At 46.0% G+C, this 18,044-nt stretch overlaps 1 protein-coding gene across 2 annotated transcripts in view; it reads right to left on the reverse strand.

Annotated features, from left to right (window-relative positions):
* LOC144500606 (rho GTPase-activating protein 27-like) overlaps positions 1 to 18,044 on the reverse strand; it is a 225,849-nt gene that overhangs the window by 83,509 nt on the left and 124,296 nt on the right. Inside the window, exon 1 of one of the 2 annotated variants that reach the window (XM_078223803.1) lies at positions 6,872 to 6,994. The exons of the other annotated variant lie outside the window; for it this stretch is intronic. Coding sequence (XP_078079929.1) covers positions 6,872 to 6,949 — 78 coding nt within the window. The 5' untranslated portion in view covers positions 6,950 to 6,994. Of the gene's footprint in view, positions 1 to 6,871; positions 6,995 to 18,044 lie in introns of those variants that run through there. 2 annotated transcript variants of the gene reach the window in all.

Here is an 18,044-nt window from a genome sequence, read left to right on the forward strand (position 1 = left end):
TGGTGCCAAGGGAAAACCTAAACAAAAAGGGAGGGGGGGGGGAGGGGTGGAGACCTGAGCTACACCAGAGCTGATTGATCAGACATGGGAAGAGAAACAATGTGGGGAGGCAGTGCAAAATCCAAATTTCACAGATGAGAGTGGAAGCATTAAAGAACAGTGTCATAGAAGATGGACTGTGACATGAGAGGTTAATTAGAACTTCGATCAGCACTTTGAATGCTGGGGGGAAAGGCTGAAATCCATCGGGGATTTCAGACAGGGGACGATCAGAGCATAGCCAAGAGGCAATAATTCTGGTAAAACAGCAACTTGTGTTTCAAAAGCACATTTAACATAGTAAAATAGGGATTTTCTCAGTAACTTCATTGCAGTGTTAATGTAAAACTTACTTGTGACTAATGAATAAACTTTAGCTTTAAAGGGCCTCACAAAAAGGGAGCTGAAATAAGGATCACCGGTAGATGGGTTTTTATAAGGGCAAGGGGGTTGGGGAAACAATCCCTGAGTGAGGTGCCCCAAGAACTGAATTCACAGCCACCAACGGTGGGAAAGAAAGAATTGATGCCCAAGGAGGCAAAGTCACATAAGACAGAGTTGGAAGGTGGGGGTTCTGAGTTGTACAACGGGAGGAGACTAACTTTTGGACATCTTTGAAGATCGGTATTTTTTGTTAGCAAACCAACAAGCAGCCTGTCCAAATCACTGATATTACACACAAAGCCATTGCAACATCCTTGAAATGACATTAGAATGGCTACACCATAGAAGGCGGCTACTTGGCCTGTGGTATCCATGCCACTGTGCATGATTCTAAACACAACAATTGCTTTCTCTCACTGATTGAGTTTTCTAATATCTAATTTCCCATGTCCATTCCAGCAGGCCAAAGGTATTGTTTTGATTTGATTTGATTTATTATTGGCACATGCATTAGTATACAGTGAAAAGTATTGTTTCTTGCGCAGTATATAGACAAAGCATACCATTCATAGGGAACGAAAGGAGAGAGTGCAGAATGTAGTGTTACAGACAGTCATAGCTGGGGTGTAGAGAAAGATCAATTTAATGCAAGGTAGGTCCATTCAAAAGTCTGATGGCAGCAGGGAAGAAGTTGTTCTTGAGTTGGTTGGTATGTGATCTCAGACTTCTGTATCTTTTTCCTGACGGAAGAAGGTGGAAGAGAGAATGTCCTGGGTGCATGAGGTCCTTGATTATGCTAGCTGCTTTTCCGAAGCAGTGGGAAGTGTAGACAAAGTCAATGGATGGGAGCCTGGTTTGCATGATGGTCTGTGCTTCACGACCCTTTGTAGTTTTTTTTGTGGTCTTGGACAGAGCAGGAGTCATACCAAGCTGTGATACATCCGGAAAGAATGCTTTCTATGGTGCATCTGTAAAAGTTGGTGGGAGTCGTAGAGGACATGCCAAATTTCCTTAGGTTAATGCAGGCTATGAAGAACCCAAGTTCTAAGTGGATCCCCTGACCCACTCACCCCAGTAAACCTGAAATCCCACACTGATAAGGGTTTGACCTTTTTGGGCAGTTCTGTGGTGGTAATGGTAGTGTGATATGACTATCTCTGTGCAAGAACCCCCAACTCCCTGATAACGTATCTGCAAGTACTGTCCATTGCATAGAGTACCCTGACATGCGACAGTGTGGTAACTTGGTACAACTCGAGATAGCTAACCTCAATGTATCTCAATCAAAATACTGGGCTTTCAACAAAGTTCTTGAGATATCCAACTGGAAGGGTTTTTTTTGCTTTGGCCACACTGCACAGTCAGTGTCCCCTGTGCTTTAGTCAGAACAATGTTTTCTACAGTAGATATCGGTCCATCCAGCCCACCCCTCCATCAGTTTCCTTACTGTGATACTACAACAGCACTGTCTCCCCTTTCAATAGTAGAAGGATCCTACTTAACATTAAGGATTGGATTCTGTTCATGCATGCTGCATTCTTGTAATGTTAATCACGAAGTAGCTTAGCCTCATAGAGTAGTTATAGTTGCAACAGCAAAGTTAAGTACACTGGCCTTACAACACCATAAGACTTGAATCAAACTGTAAGCAAACTATTGTCAGTCTATGTCCAAGAGATAAAACTTGGGGGTGGGGTAGTAGAAGGAACCAGTATACTAAGGGCTACCCTGGGACTAGATATAGTATTGCCCACCAGTGATGTAAGAAGGCACTTTTTAAAATTAATTCATTTGTGGGACATGGGCATCGCTGGTTGGCCAGCATTTATTACCCATCTCTAGTTGCCCTTGGAGGGTAGTTGAGAGCCAACCACACTGCTGTGACTCTGGAGTCACATTTAGGCCAGACCAGGTGAGGAAGGCAGATTTCCTTCCCTGAAGGACATTAGTGAACTAGATGGCTTTTTCCGACAATCGACAATGGTTTCATGGTCATCAGCAGATTCTTGGTCATCATCTGCCGTGGTGAGATTCGAACCCGGGTCCCCAGAACATTAGCTGAGTTCCTGGATTAACAGTCCAGCGATAATACCACTAGACCATCGCCTCCTCATAGCAACGGGTTCAATTCTGGCCTCGGCTCACTGTCTGTGCAGAGTTTGCACATTCTCTCTGTGTCTGCGTGGGTTTCTTCCGGGTGCTCCAGTTTCCTCCCACAGTCCAAAGATGTGCAGGTTAGGTAGATTGGTCATGCTAAATTGCCCCTTAGTGACAGGGAGATTTGCAGGGTAAATATGTGGGGTCTGGGTGGACAGACTCGATGGGCCGAATGGCCTCCTTCTGCACTGTAGGGATTCTATTGTATTCTATTCTAAGCTTTATTAGAGCTAGGTAACAACATCAAAGGATTCCCCTCCACATCTGTACCCTCTGCTGCAAATATGCACAAAATTCAATAATGTTAACCAAAACGTCTTGGTAACTTCTACAAGGCTGCTTAATGGTATCTAAACAGTACACACCTTGGATAGCAAAAACCCAACTAAACACTTTCTTTGATGATTCACCTAGTCCTTTCTGTAAATGTACTGTGGTGAGACAGGAAAGTGTCAGCTGAACTCTCGACAAGCTCCACTGCCCCACTTGTATCCACTGGATCTACAATAAGGCCAGGATTTCTGGTTCCCCTAGCAGCGGGCAACGCTACGGGCAGGACAGGATAATTTGGAGAGTGACCAAAAGTATAGGCATAGGAATAGGGATGTTTTGCTGCAATTGTATAGGGCATTGGTGAGGCCCCACCTGGAGTATTGTGTGCAGTTTTGATGCTCTTAGCTGAGGAAGGATGTCCTTGCTATAGAGGGCGTATAGCGAAGGTTTGCCAAGCTGATTCCTGGGATGGCAGGTCTGTCATATGAGGAGAGACTAAGTCAGTTAGGATTATATTCATTGGAGTTTAGAAGAGTTAGAGGGGATCTTATAGAAACTTATAAAGTTCTAACAGAATTAGACAGGGTAGATTCAGAAAGAATGTTTCCGATGGTGGGGGAGTCCAGAACTGGGGGTCATAGCTTGAGGATAATGGGTAAACCTTATAGAACTGAGAAATTTCTTCACCCAGAGGGTGGTGAATTTGTGGAATTCACTACCACAGAATGTAGTTGAGGCCAAAATGTTGTGTTATTTCAAGAAGAAATTAGGTACAACTCTCGGGGCTAAAGGGATCAAGGGATATAGGTGGAAGCAGGGATCAGGATATTGAATTTGATGATCAACCATGATCATAATGAGCGGCTGGAGCAGGCTCGAAGGGCCGAATGGCCTTCTCCTGCTTCTATTTTCTATGTTTCTATGTAAGTCCCGCCCGTGACGATGCCTGCTGCTGTCGATACTGGAAAATGCTGCCCAAAGATTCCCAATCATCCCGCATGGATCGGCCAGGAGTTTCCTGGAATTGGAGGTTCCTATTTTCAGTGCCACGTCCAGCAGCTGGAAGATGCACAGTTTCAAGTTCCCACCGCAGTGTGCCTGTATGAACACCACAGACTCTTGTGAATCACCATAAATAAAGTGCGGAATTTACCAGCCTTTCCAGCTGGCAGGACCTTCCAGTCCTGCCGATGGCGAAACCCCACCACGGGTTTCCCTGCAGGGGAGGGTTCATAAAACTGGAAACCTCGCTGACGGCGGTGGGGCCAGAAGATCCCGCCATTGGCTAATGGCGGGCCACCTCCTCCATCGCGAAACAGGCAGCAGGAGGAATGGAAAATCTCACCCAATGACTACCCATTGGCCGGCTGCTGGGAATCTGAAAGAGGTTGAACTTCATTACCTTCAGAGTCAATTCCCTCCTTTCTCATGCACGTATTTCCAATGGTAATTCACATTTTATTTTTCTTTCACTCAGCAGTTCATGTCCTTTTGCTCTGCTCCCAAAGCCAATTTATCATAGCATCACAGTGAAGAAGAGGCCCTTTGGCCCATCAAGTCTGCATCAACACGTGAGAAATACCTGACCTACCTACATAATCTCATTTACCAGCACATTTCCCATAGCTTTGAATGTTATGATTTGCCAAGTTCTCATCCAGGTACTTTTTAAAGGATGTGAGGCAACCCGCCTCCACCACCCTCCCAGGCAGCACATTCCAGACCGTCACCATCCTCTGGGTAAAAAGGTTTTTCCTCACATCCCCCCTAAACCTCCTGCCCCTCATCTTGAACTTGCATCCCCTCATGACTGACCTTCAACTAAGGGGAACAGCTGCTCCCTATCCACTCTGTCCACGCCCCTCATAATCTTGTATACCTCGATCAGGTCGCCCCTCAGTCTTCTCTGCTCTAATGAAAACAACCCAAGCTTATCCAATCTCTCTTTGCAACTTAAATGCTCCATCCCAGGCAGCATCCTGGTGAATCTCCTCTGCACCCCCTCCAGTGCAATCACATCCTTCCTATAATGAGGCGATCAGAACTGCACACAGTACTCTCGCTGTGGCCTCACCGAAGTTCTATACAATTCCGACGTGACCTCCCTGCGTTTGTAATCTATGCCTTGATTGATAAAGGCAAGTGTCCACACTGTCTGTGTGGAGTTTGCACATTCTCCTCGTGTCTGCGTGGGTTTCCTCCGGGTGCTCCGGTTTCCTCCCACAGTCCAAAGATGTGCGGGTTAGGTTGATTGGCCAGGTTAAAATTGCCCCTTAGAGTCCTGGGATGTGTAGGTTAGAGGGATTAGCGGGTAAATATGTGAGGGTAGGGCCTGGGTGGGTTTGTGGTCGGTGCAGACTCGATGGGCCGAATGGCCTCCTTCTGCACTGTAGGGTTTCTATGATTTCTATGATTTCTATATGTCTTTTTCACCACCCTACTAACATGCCCTTTCGCCTTCAGAGGTCTATGGACAAACATGCCAAGGTCCCTTTGCTCTCAGAATTCCCGAGTGTCATGCCGTTCATTGACTACTTCCTTGTCAAATTACTCCTTCCAAAATGCATCACCTCACACTTTTCAGGGTTAAATTCCATCTGCCACTTATCTGCCCATTTGATCATTTTGTCTATACCTCATTGTTAACAACCTGGCCAATATTTGTGTCATCTACCCCCCCCCCCCCCCACCCCCCCCCCACCCCCTCCATATAATCCTCTATGTTGTTTAATAAATAATGAATAATAGGGAACTCAACACAGATCCCTGTGGTACACCACTGGACACTGGCTTCCAGTCACTAAAGCAGCCTTCTGTCATCACCCTCTGTCTCCTACAACTGAGCCAATTTTGAATCCACTTTATCAAATTACCCTTAATTGCATCTGCCTTCTTTACAAGTCTCCCATGTGAGGCCTTGTCAAAGGCTTTGCTGAAATCCATATAAACTCCAGTGTAGTACTGAGGGAGTGCTGTACTGTCAGAGGCATCATCTTTCAGATACAATGTTAAACTGAGGCCCAGCCTGCCCTCACAAGTGGATATGAAAGATCCCTTGACACTATTTGGAAGAAGAGCTGGGGAGTGTTCTCACAAAACAGATTATCTCGTTGTTATCACATTGCTGTTTGTGGGAGCTTCCATGTGCAACTTGGCTGCTGTGTTTCCCACATTACGGCAGTGACTACACTTCAGAAGCATCTGAATGGTTGTAAAATGTTAATGACAGGTGCTATGGAAATGCAAGTCTTTCCTTTTACATTTGATTACTGTTATTTTTTTTCAATGTTTTACTCCATCCTTAAAGTTACAAAGCCAATGCTCAGAGTGGAGCGGAGAAACTCAAATCCATTCCTTGCTTGCTCCAAAAAACAAATTCAAAATCCAATTCATGGCCTCTACAAGAGAGACAAACAAGATCCAAGCTGATGAGATAAGGCATCGCACCCCATCTTGGGCTGGATCTGACACTTGATTTTAGCCAAAAGGCCGAGGGTTACTGTTATTAAAGTATACAAAATGGGAGAATCACGGCTCAGTGACCAGCCTAATAGCCTATAGATAAATACCCTCCCTGAGTACAGAAGAAACCAATTGTGGTGGGCCAGGTGGAGGTGAATCCTACTCCATCACACTCATTCCTAAGGCTGTTTGCATGTAGATGCTTCTAATTCATAAGCAATCCAAGTTTCAGCACCCAAAGCTTAATTGACAATAGATGCTGCTCAGTGCAACCCCTATTCTAAATCTACAGAACTCACTCTGGCTGTGTCTATACGAGTTTCTGTTTGCAAACCATCACCGCAATAATTGGCTCATGACATTTCCAAAATACTGAAGAATACCTTCTGCACAGTTGTACAGGAAGCTCTAGGAGGAGAAAAGGGAAGCAGCAGCCGTAAAGCAGACAGTGACCAGCGCGTTAAGTGCTTTCAGTTGCAAGCTTTCGCAAGAATGGGCAATTCACAAGGGCAACCTAGTGCCAGTCGTGCCCCGTTGACACGAGAGGTTCGCTTACCTGTGAATAGGCCACAGGAGGCAGGTGGCAGTCCATGTTCCTAGAACCTTGATACGCCATGGAAATAACTTGGGTCATGTCAACAGGGAGTCCGATTCCAGCCTGAAAACACCTCACATCGTGGCGGCCTTTGCAACACTATAAAAGGAGGTTAACTACCGCATCTGACCGAGGCGTCATTTCCTGGTTAGATCTCAGATCAAGACATAAACAGCAAAACGGAACTTTTCTGCTGTCAAGAAGTGCGGAGGGAGGGGGCGGGGGGGGGGGGGGGGGGGGAGAAAAAAGCACACTGAAGTCTGAAGCTTTCTGAGTTTATCGTGTTAATGCGTGGTCAGGGACAAAAAAGGAACAGAACACTTTGCGACTAATTTGGTACAACCTCTGCTTTTTGGATGCATCATCACTCAGCGGCCACATTCAATGCATCTGCGGGTGCAGAGGATGTATTTATAAATGGCACATCAGAAGAGTCAAGAATCTGCAGGTTTTCTGAGCTCGTTCGTGTGTTTACGAACAGTTAGCAGTAGAGTCACATCCGCCCATGTTTACTGACACCAGATACTATTTTCACACTTCTTCCTTGTGTAGCTTGCTGAGCTAAACACCTTCGAAGCTGCCACCCAAAGAGCAGAGAGGCTTCACTGATCAATTTCCTTTTTTAAAATGAGTCCTTGAGTTTTCATTTTTGTCTTGGAAGAAACAACCAGCTGGCCCTTCTGGATGGATATTCTGTAGCCCGTAAAGGGTTCTTTAGCTGTCCAACCCCCACCCCACCCTCGCCGGATCTAGCCTATGCATTCTTGACCTCATGACGCATGGTTTATTTTATTAAGTGAATGCAAATTTGCTGAGTTTAAGCTGTTTACTCCACTATGTAGTCCGTGGCGGGGACACATCTCGGTAATGTGCAGCAATGCTTGTGTCTCCCCGCAAGTGCTTAAGGGGGTTTTTAGTGAGGTGCCAGTGGTGGAGGCTGGCTGGATAGTGGCCCAGGCTTGTCCTGGACTTCTTTAGCAAGGACCACTCGCATAGTGTGCCAATCAACAGATGGGGTTTGTCACAAGGAACTTGTTAGTGACCTCCTGTTTTTCCTCTGGTTTATAGGTTGCCACCGGCCAGTATTTTACACTACCCTCCCCGCTGCCCCATGGCAGGTTCTGAGGCAGAATTGGGCAGGAGCACATGAAATTTCATGGATGGGATTCCCTGTGGGTTACTACCTGTCCTGGCCTTGTAGCAACTTAATGCTGAGGCAGCCAAGGCCTTGGATGGGAACCCTGCCCTTGTCGCAATTAAGGCCACTGTGCCTAATTATTGGCCACTTATGGACCCCTTCTTTGGCTGATGGGGTGGAGAGGGGAGGGGGGAGGGAGGGGGCAGGGGAAGAATGTGTATACACCCCTTAAGACCAAATGATCTCTGGACCTCCCTTCCTGCCCCCGGCCTATCCCGAGACCCTGGTCACTCATCCTGTGACCTCCTCGGCGTTCCCTACGCTCCCCGCCCTCGGCTCCCTGCCACTGTCCTTGTCCTCCGGTTCTCAGGACCCTGTGCCAGGAAGCTCCCTGTAGTGCCTCTTCTGGCCACTGCAGCGCGGTTGCTGATTGACCAGCCGTTCTCCAAGGCAGTAAGGGCTGGAGGTGGCCTTACGCCAACCAATGCTGGTTAGAGTGCAAAATGGCAAAGGGGCTGCCAGAGTCCCCACAAACTCTACAGATGGCAGGGACCGAGCTCATGCTGTCCTGAAAATTCAGGACACAGTTACTGTTGCTACAGATTTAAAGTTTGAAGTTTATTTATTCGTGTCACAAGTAGGCTTACATTAACACTGCAATGAAGTTACTGTGAAAATCCCCTTGTTGCCACATTCCGGAGCCTGTTCAGGTACACAGAGGGAGGATTTAGCACAGCCAATACATCTAACCAGCACGTCTTTCAGGCTGTGGGAGGAAACCGGAGCACCCGGAGGAAACCCACGCAGACACGGGGAGAACGTGCAGACTCTGCACAGAGAGTGACCCAAGCCGGGAACTGAACCCAGGCCCCTGACGCTGTGAGGCAGCAGTGCTAACCACTGGATCACCGTGTTGTGTTCGGTTTCTCCTGCAACAAGTGTTGTAAACAAAGTGTTTATCTGAAATATATTTCAGTCTTAATCAGTCATCACGTGGGTCACTCAGCAACGCGAGTTGATTTGACCCAGTTCCCTCCTAACTCAACAAGGGTTACAGGCATCCTGGGGTTAATGCACACAGATACCTGATGCCCCGGTGGCTACATGAGTAGTTAAAAACCACCTACTGCTCTGACAACCTCTCTACCCAACCCCAGCCTAAGCCTGTGGTTATAAAATACAAGAGATCGGTGTAGCAGTATACCATTCAGCCCATCGAGCCTGATCTGCCATTCATATATGACAATGACTGATTTTGGGCTTCAACTCCACTTTCCTGCCCACTCCCCACATTCTCCGTGAGACCAATAATCTGTCTATCCCGGCTTTAAATATATTCAACGATGGAGCATCCACCCCCTCTGGGGTAGAAAATTCCAAAGATTCAGAATACTTTGCGGGGGATTTTTCCCATCCCTTCCACCATGGGAATCATAATAGGCGGGGGACAGACAAGGCAAAGGTCCGTTGACCTGGGGCAGGATTTTCCGGTTTTGGGGCGAACGTGGCCAGAAACTTCCCACTCTTTGAGTGAAAAGGTTTCTCTTCATCTCAGCTCCTTCCCCGGAGCATGTGCCAGCATGTTCTAGTTCCCCTAGCCAGTGGGAAGAACCTCTCAGTGTCCATTCTATCAAGTCCCTTCAAGATTTTGCATATTTAATGGAATCATCTCTCATTCTTCTAAACTCCAGAGAAAATAGGCAAAATTTACTCAGTTTCTCATCATTGAAGAAGCTATAAATTGCCCATTAAATGCTGGTTAATTTATTTCAATCCATTTGGCACTGGTGTGCAATACATGGATGCTGATCTGGGGCTCAAAATCAGTGAGAATCAGACTATACAATTCATTGTCAGACTGGAAAACTTCCCGCGTTTCTACTCAGCATGCAAACCCAGGACATAGTGCTCAGGACATTGGTGCAGAAATGACATTGTTGGGATGTGACACTTTGGAAAGGTACCAAATGACATACTTGGAATCTTCATGCAAAATATTATCCCCGCCACAGCTTCAGGTGTATGGCCATTCCTGTGGAAGAAACAACCGTGTGCTTTGCTGTAACTCTGTAACCTTCTCTGGCCTGATAACTCCTTAAAAACACTCCACGCCTCCAATTCTGGCCCCTTGCGCATCCTTGATTTGCAACACTCTCTGATTGCCAGTGTACATTCGGCTTAGGCCCAAAGGGCTGGAATACCTCCCGGAACCACTCAGCCTCTCCAGCTCCTTTAAGTCACTCATCATCCTGACTTAGAAATACATTGCCGTTCTTTCACTGTCGTTGGGTCATGATCCTGGAACTCCCCCTCCTCAGTAAGAGTTTTAACAACACCAGGTTAAAGTCCAACAGGTTTATTTGGTAGCAAATATACCTGTTGGACTTTAACCTGGTGTTGTTAAAACTCTTACTATGTTTACCCCGGTCCAACGCCGGCATCTCCACATCATGACTCCCCCTCCTAACAGCACTATGGGTGTACTTACACCCACAGACTGCAGCGGTTAAATAAGGCAGCTCACCAGCACCTTCTCTAGGGCAATCAGGGATGGGCAATAAATGTTGGCCTGTCCAGGAATGTCCATGTTCCATAACTGAATTATAAAAAAGACATTCTTTAGACTTATCATCTACACCGAGTTTTTGCTACATGTTCGAACATGCCTTTCTGTGGCCGTACGTGAAAATGTATTTAGTGACATTCTCCTTAAGCACCTTGTGATGCTTCACTCTGTTAATGGTGCAACTTTAAAGCAAGTTGTTGTAGAAATCCACATAGCATGGCTACATGGCAATAATGGTACAACTATGTATGATACAATGGTTAAAATTTTCCGGCTGTTCCCGCCAGTGGGATCTTCCGGTCCTGCTGATAGCGACCCCCCGCTGAGCGTTCTCTGGTGTCGGAGGGTGCAAATAACAGGAAAACCAGTTGATAGTGACAGGACTGGAGGATCCCGCCTCCGGCCAATCGCGGGCTGCCTCCACTATCGCGAAACAGGTCACAGGGAGGGATGCCAGAAAACGTTCACATGCGAGTGAATTCTAAGATATTGATGGAATCATAGAATCCCTAAAATGCAGAAGAGGCCATTCAGCCCATCAAGTCTGCACTGACACTCTGACAGAACATCTTTACCCAAGTCCTCTCCCCTGCCCTATCCCTGTAATCCCCACATTTGCCATGTCCAATCCCCCTAACCAACACATCTTGGGACACCAGCAATTTAGCATGGCCAATCAACCTAACCTGCACACCTTTGGATTGTGGGAGGAAACCGGAGCACCCAGAGGAAACTCTGCAGGCATGGGGAGAACGTGCAAACTCCACACAGTCACCCGAGACCGAATTGAACATGGGTCCCTGATACTGAGGCAACAGTGCTAACCACTGTACCACCCTAATCAATGGGAGTTGGGTGAGATCATGACCAATTTTTTAATGTCAGGTCTCAAGTAAAACTGACGACAAATAATTTACTCACTTAAGTTTTAAATTTCTTATCGCCTTGGGTTTTAGAGCCGGACATCGGGGAGGGTTTCCTTTGTAGTTCAGTTGGTTGCATTCTCATCTTTCAGTCAGGAGGGGGTGGGGTCAAATCCCTCCTTCAGGAGCATAACAATCAAAGGCTCCAGATTTGGAAGGGGAGACATTAAACTGAGATGAAATAGTGTGGACAGTGGAAATAGAAAATATAAAACTGGAAATATTCGGCAGCATCTGTAAAGAAACAGAGTTAATGTTTCGAGGTTCTTAAGACTCCAAACATTAACTCTGTTTCTCCCTCCACAGAAGCTGAGTTTTTCCAGATTTCCTGACATACAACTAAGGCTCTGGCTGCCCTCAGTTAAATGATATCATAATGCTATTTTGGCAAAGAGTCGGGGAGTTATTACGGGTGCTGTAATGACCTCAACGAGGTCCATGAGATGGGCCTCTTGGAGTATGAGCTCCCTGATTGAGGTAATGATTGCCTGTCCAATCAGGGAGTCTCACCTGCGTATATAATGAGGAATGTCAGGTCTACTGACACTGCAGATTCTGTCTTTGTACCTGAAACACTCTTAGGAGTGGAGATAAGTTTTTTAATAAAGGGAATCTGGTGAAGGGACACCGGCTTCTGAGGAGTTATTTCAGGTGCTGATTATCCCTCCATCAACATCCCAACAATAGATCCGCCTGGCCGTTATCACACTGTTGTTTGTGGGTACTTGCTCTGCACACATTGCTGACCATGTTTCCTGCATTACAACAGTGACTACACTTCAAAAGTACTTCATCAGTTGTAAAGTGCATTGGGATATCCTGTGGATGTAAAAGATGCTATATGAATGCAAAGCTTTTTATTGGATTGGATTGGATACAACATAGATCCGCCTGAATGCTATTAGGGCCTCAAGAATTAAGATAAAATCCTTTGAGTTTAGGAGGTTATTAAGGTTTTTTTTTAAATGAGAAGGGGACTTGCCAGGGTGGAGGGGGTCCAAAACACGAGGATACAAATCATAAAATTAGAACAAAGTTATTTAGTGGTGACATCAGTAAATGGTCTTTTCACACAAAAAGTGTGAGTGCGAACCTGGAAGTCTCTTCCAAAAGATGGTGGATGCTGCATCAATTAGACATTTATGACTGGAAGCAACAGATAATCTATTTACAGTCAATAAAGTACTTTTGAAGTGTAATCAATATTAGAATGATCACGGGATATCAATCAAAAGTGGGTAAATGGGGCTGAGGCACAGATAAGTTTATGACAGAATAAAAACGTGGAGCAGGCTGTTGGGATGGCCTACTCTGGTTCCCATTTTAAATTCACAGTGGAGGACTTATCGAGAATCAGGCCTTTTGGTTGCCAGTTTTTAGCATCAACTACAACAGGGCTGGAGGGAGAGCATGCTTTACAACTGTGGTGTAACCACAATAATCGGGTCAGGTTTCCGAGGGGAGAATCGATGTCTCTCCAGCACTTTTGCATTTCTGCCCCAGTATCGACGCTCATTTGTTTTTACACAAAGGTTAGGATTCATCGGCAAACATGTGGTTCGTCAGCAAAGTGAAGGAAAATGGTTAAATTAGGCAACAGTAAACAAGAGTAAAACGTGGTTACTGAGGGACTTTATAAGAAGTCAAATGCTAAAACGCATGCAGTGAAGAAAGCGTAGGTAAACTCCTTAAACATACAGGGTTTGGTGCACCTAGTGCTCTGTACTTTCCATTCTCCTCCAGCAGATTTGCTTTGCTAAAGGTGTAGGTTTGAAACGTGTCAACTGTGAGTCAGTGGGCAGCACTCCTACTTTTGGCTCTAAAGGTTATGAATTTAAGTCCGACTCGAGATAGCAAAGTACAAGATCTAGCTGGTGACGCCACTGCAGGATTTGGGAGTGCTGCACTGTCAGAAGTGTTGGCCTTTGGGTAAGACACAAACCCTCTCAGGAGGATGTGAAAGATTCCATGACACTGTGTCAAAGAATAGCTGAGGAGTTTCCCCAGGTGTCCTGGTCATTGTTTCTTCCTCAAACACCACCACCAAAAACAAATTATCGGGCTATTATCTTACTGCAGTTTGCCCACAATGTCAATATGCTGTCTGCGTACTGGAGGCTGTGTTTCCTCCGCTCCAATACAGTGACTATGCTTCAGAAGTATTTAGAACCAAAGGGTGGGATTTTACGGCCACTCTTGTCCCGAAACCGTAAAATCCCGAGTTGAACAGATCTTTCCATTGCCCGCCCCTCACCCGCTCAGATTCCCGTGGCAGATGGGCGGTAAAATTCAGGCCATAGACTCATAGAGATGTACAGCATGAAAACATCTCGTCCATGCCAACCAGGTTTCCTGAACTAAACTAGTCCTATTTGCCTACATTTGGCCCATATCCTTCTAAACCTTCCCTATCCATGTATCTGTCCAAATGTCTTTTAAATGTTGTAATTGTACCCGCCTCTACCACCTCCTCTGGCAGCTCCTTCCATACACGCGCCGCCCTCTGTGTGAAAAGGTTGCCCCTCAGGTCCCTTTCCCCTCTCACCTTAAACCTATGCCCCCTAGCTTTGGACTCCTTACCCTTGGTTGGTGGGAAAGTGTTTTGAGACTTCCTGAGGTTGTGAAAGGTGCTATATAAATGCAAGTTCTTTCTTTAAGTTGTGATGAAGCAAAAAAAAGTCTATTTTATTCATCAATACTGCCCCCTGCCCAGTCAGTAAATGCAGCATGTAGACCAGAACTAGACTAATCACAAAAGTCACAAGTTCAATCCCCATTGTGTGCTTAGTTAGCTAGGTAGCGATGAAGATGTAATTGTTGCTCTCAATAGCCCTCATACAAAACGGGGATAAAATAGGCCATTCTTACACCTACATCTTGTTCAGTAACAAGGGCGGCGCGGTGGCACAGTGGTTAGCACTGCTGCCTCACAGCACCAGGACCCAGGTTCGATTCCGGCCTTGGGTGACTGTCTGTGTGGAGTTTGCATGTTCTCCCCATGTCTGCCTGGGTTTCCTCCGGGTGCTCCAGTTTCCTCCCACAGTCCAAAGATGTGTGGGTTAGTTCGGTTGGCCATGCTAAATTTCCCCCTAGTGTGAGGGGGTTAGCGGGGTAAATACATGGGGTGACAGGGATAGGACCTGGGTGGGTTTATTGTCGGTGCAGGCTCGATGGGTCAAATGGCCTTCTTCTGCACTGTAGGGATTCCATAAGCAACTCCTGGAAAGTGGTGATTGGTGAATTTCGGAATGGGCGAGGCTGTGATGCAACCTGTGGTCAAAGAACTGACCAACATTTATTATCCAGAGTGGGCGTTTGCAATGTCAACTGCAGGGACTTCCAGAAAAGGGGGAAGCAAACTGCAGGGAGAAGAAGAGCTATGAAATAAGTGTTGGATGAACTCACGTAGGTTTGGCCACATTTGTGGAGATAAACACGTGCGTTGTTAAGGCAGATGGATTATCAAGGCTTCTACCAAGAAGAAAACGTACCTGTCTTCAGGTTTAGAGTTCAGGCCCCACTACCATAATAGCAATCTCCATTTATATCTCTATGGCCAAGAATTTCTGTTGAACAACAGAAATCCTCAGAACAATGCACCTTTAAATTTAAAAAAAATCCATTCAGCTTGTGACACAATCAATGTCTGCTGAAGTGGAACTAACCTCTCTTTATACTGCACTTCAACACAATTCTCTGAAACAACCTGTATTTCAATCCTGCATACTTTCTGAGATAACAAAGAGATGATGACAAAAGGGCATTAACCCTTCCTTTGCCTCTGTGGTGTTTTCACAGGAGCTGCACTTAATTAAGCTGCCATATCATCCCACATTGAAGTGTTCAGAGAAAGGGAGGTGGGGTGGCAGTGCTGATTAGGGAATACAGTGATGCATAGAGGGGATGTTTTTGAGGGGGGAAGGATAACTTACTTAGAGCTTAAAAGCAAATAGGTGAGATCATACTACTTGAGCTATTAGTGAGAGAAGTGGGGCGGGGAGTGGGGGGGGCAACAAATCTGCAAAGGGATCTCTGATGTGCAGAACATGATACTGGGACATTTTAATTACCCAAATACTGGTGGGGAAGAACGGGAAGGAATCATTGAATTGTTTTTCAGGAGAACTTCCTTGTTCATTGTGTTCCTGGCGCAACTAAAAAGGAAGTATTGGTGGGCCAGATACCAGGAAATAAGATGGCCTTCGTGGACTAGGCCTGGATCTTCACCCCCCCCCCAATTTGCGAGAGCAGGGTAAGGGTATTTTCTAGCTTCCCAAACCTGACCTGGGAAAATGTGGCTCGGAAGTTGGAATGTTTGCTCTGGGGGAGGCTGGGGACAGGGAGTGGGGGGGGATGGGGGGGTGCCAGGATGAAATGGGAGTTGGACCCACAGGCCCCCAGAACGAAAGCTAAGTCTACCAGGTGTGGAGGTGGGCAGGGTGGAAAGGCCTCACTTTGTGCTCTGGCACTTTGTCAAAGTCTTTTTAAAAAATGAACCAAGAAACATCCCTCCAGCCTGTGCCCCATGCCCCATCCATGCCACTTGATGCCCTCTCCCCACCCTCATATCCTCCATGCCAATGTATGCGCGGTACCCACTTCCATAATCACCCAAACCTTCCGTGCCAACATATGGCTCTATGCCCACAGCAAGCAGTGTTTATCTTTAACACTGCAGGTATTTTTTTCAAAAATTTAAAGAGCAGGACTTTACAATGCATTGACAGCTTCCTTTGTCAGTCAGACGTAACAAGGCCTCTTGACAGTTCTGACAGGCCCACTTGACAGGACTCTGACTGCTGCTTCTGTCAGTTGATTTTGACACATTTGTTTACAGTTCCAATGAGTTTGACAGTAATGAGTTTATGCACTTTTTATGTCAACTTTTAGTAGTTCCAAAGGGCTCCTGACCTCCCCAAAAGGACCCCTTGCCTCCCTTCAGAGAAAAAAATCCAAAGGGGCACCTTACCTCCGTGAATGGGACACCTAGCTATCCAAATGAATCCACTTGCGCTTACTTGGTCTAATATTCACACTCCAGGTTTCACACTCCAGGGAGTATTAAGTGGAGAAGGCAGATAATTAAAATTGGCAGCGAGCTCTGTGAACTGTGCCTGTGCAAAGCATGGCCTGCCTCCATTTCCGCCTTGGTCAAAATAAAAAGTGCCTTGTTCGTGGGCTGTGGCTTAGGATTTCCAGCCACTTCCACCATTTTCACCATGTTGGAGAGGCTCTCCATCGTGGGAAAATTCAAGCTAAGTGTTTGAGGGGGAACATTTGGGTAAGAGTGATCATTATATCACAACATTTAAATCTGTAACGGAGAGCAGCAAGGCACAATCTGGTACAGAAGTTCTAAATTGGTAGATGGCTGATCTCAATGCAATGAAAAGGGATCTAGCTGGAATAAATTGGGAGGAGATACTGACGGAAAAAACTGTAACTCAACAATGAGTAACCATTAACAAAAAGATGCTTCAGCACAGGGTAGGTACATTTTATTTATTCTTTCATGAGATACGGGCATCAATGGCTGTGCCAGCATTTATTGTCTATCCCTAATTACCCTTGAGAAAGTGATCATTAATAAAGGTGAAAGATGAGGGAGTCAAAAACAGGGCTCCCTGGATGAAGAGGGAGAAAGGCACAGGGCAAGGCTGGAATATTTAATAAGCACTTTGTAATGAGGTTTACTGAGGAAGAGGAATCTGAAATAAATGTCAATAGAAGTGGAGATTAGGGAAGCAACAGATAGTGTGTACATCAAAAAGGAACAGGCTCTGGGAAGGTTTGTTGTGCTGGTGATAGACATCACAGATCAGCACAGTGGTTAGCACTGCTGCCTCACGGCACCAGAGACCAGGGTTCAATTCCAGCCTCAGGTGACTGTGTGGAGTTTGCACGTTCTTCCCGTGTCTGCATGCGTTTCTTCCAGGTGCTCCGGTTTCCTCGCACAGTCCAAAAATGTGCGAGTTTAGGTTGATTGGCCATGGTAAATTGCCCTGTAATGTCAGGGGGACTAGCAAGAGTAAATGCATGAGGTTATAGTGATAAGCTGTGGAGGGGATTGTGGTCGGTGCAGACTCGATGGGCCAAATAGCCTCCTCCTGCGCTGTAAGATTCTATGATTCTATACAAGTCACTTGGTCTGAATGCCTTACTTCCCGCAGAGGTGGAGATTGTGGAAGAGCTTGCCTGAATCTTTCAATCATGCCCAAATATAGGGAAAGTGTCAGAGGATTGGAGAATGGCAAATATGACACCCTTCTTTGTGGAAAAGAAGTGCAAGGACTGTCCTAACAACTGTGGGCTGGTTTGTCTAAGGTCAGTGATGGGTTGGGTGCTGGCATTCATAATCAGGCAAAAAAAAAAATCAACAGGAACTTGAAGTTAATTAAGGGGAGCCAGCAGGGAAAAGTCAGATCGTGTTTGACTAATCAAATTGATTTTCCTTTTGAAGAAGTAACAGAGAAGGTTGATGAAGGGAATGCTGTGGATGTTGTCTAT

This window comes from Mustelus asterias, chromosome 11, assembly GCF_964213995.1.
Source record: "Mustelus asterias chromosome 11, sMusAst1.hap1.1, whole genome shotgun sequence".
Taxonomy (NCBI): domain Eukaryota; kingdom Metazoa; phylum Chordata; class Chondrichthyes; order Carcharhiniformes; family Triakidae; genus Mustelus; species Mustelus asterias.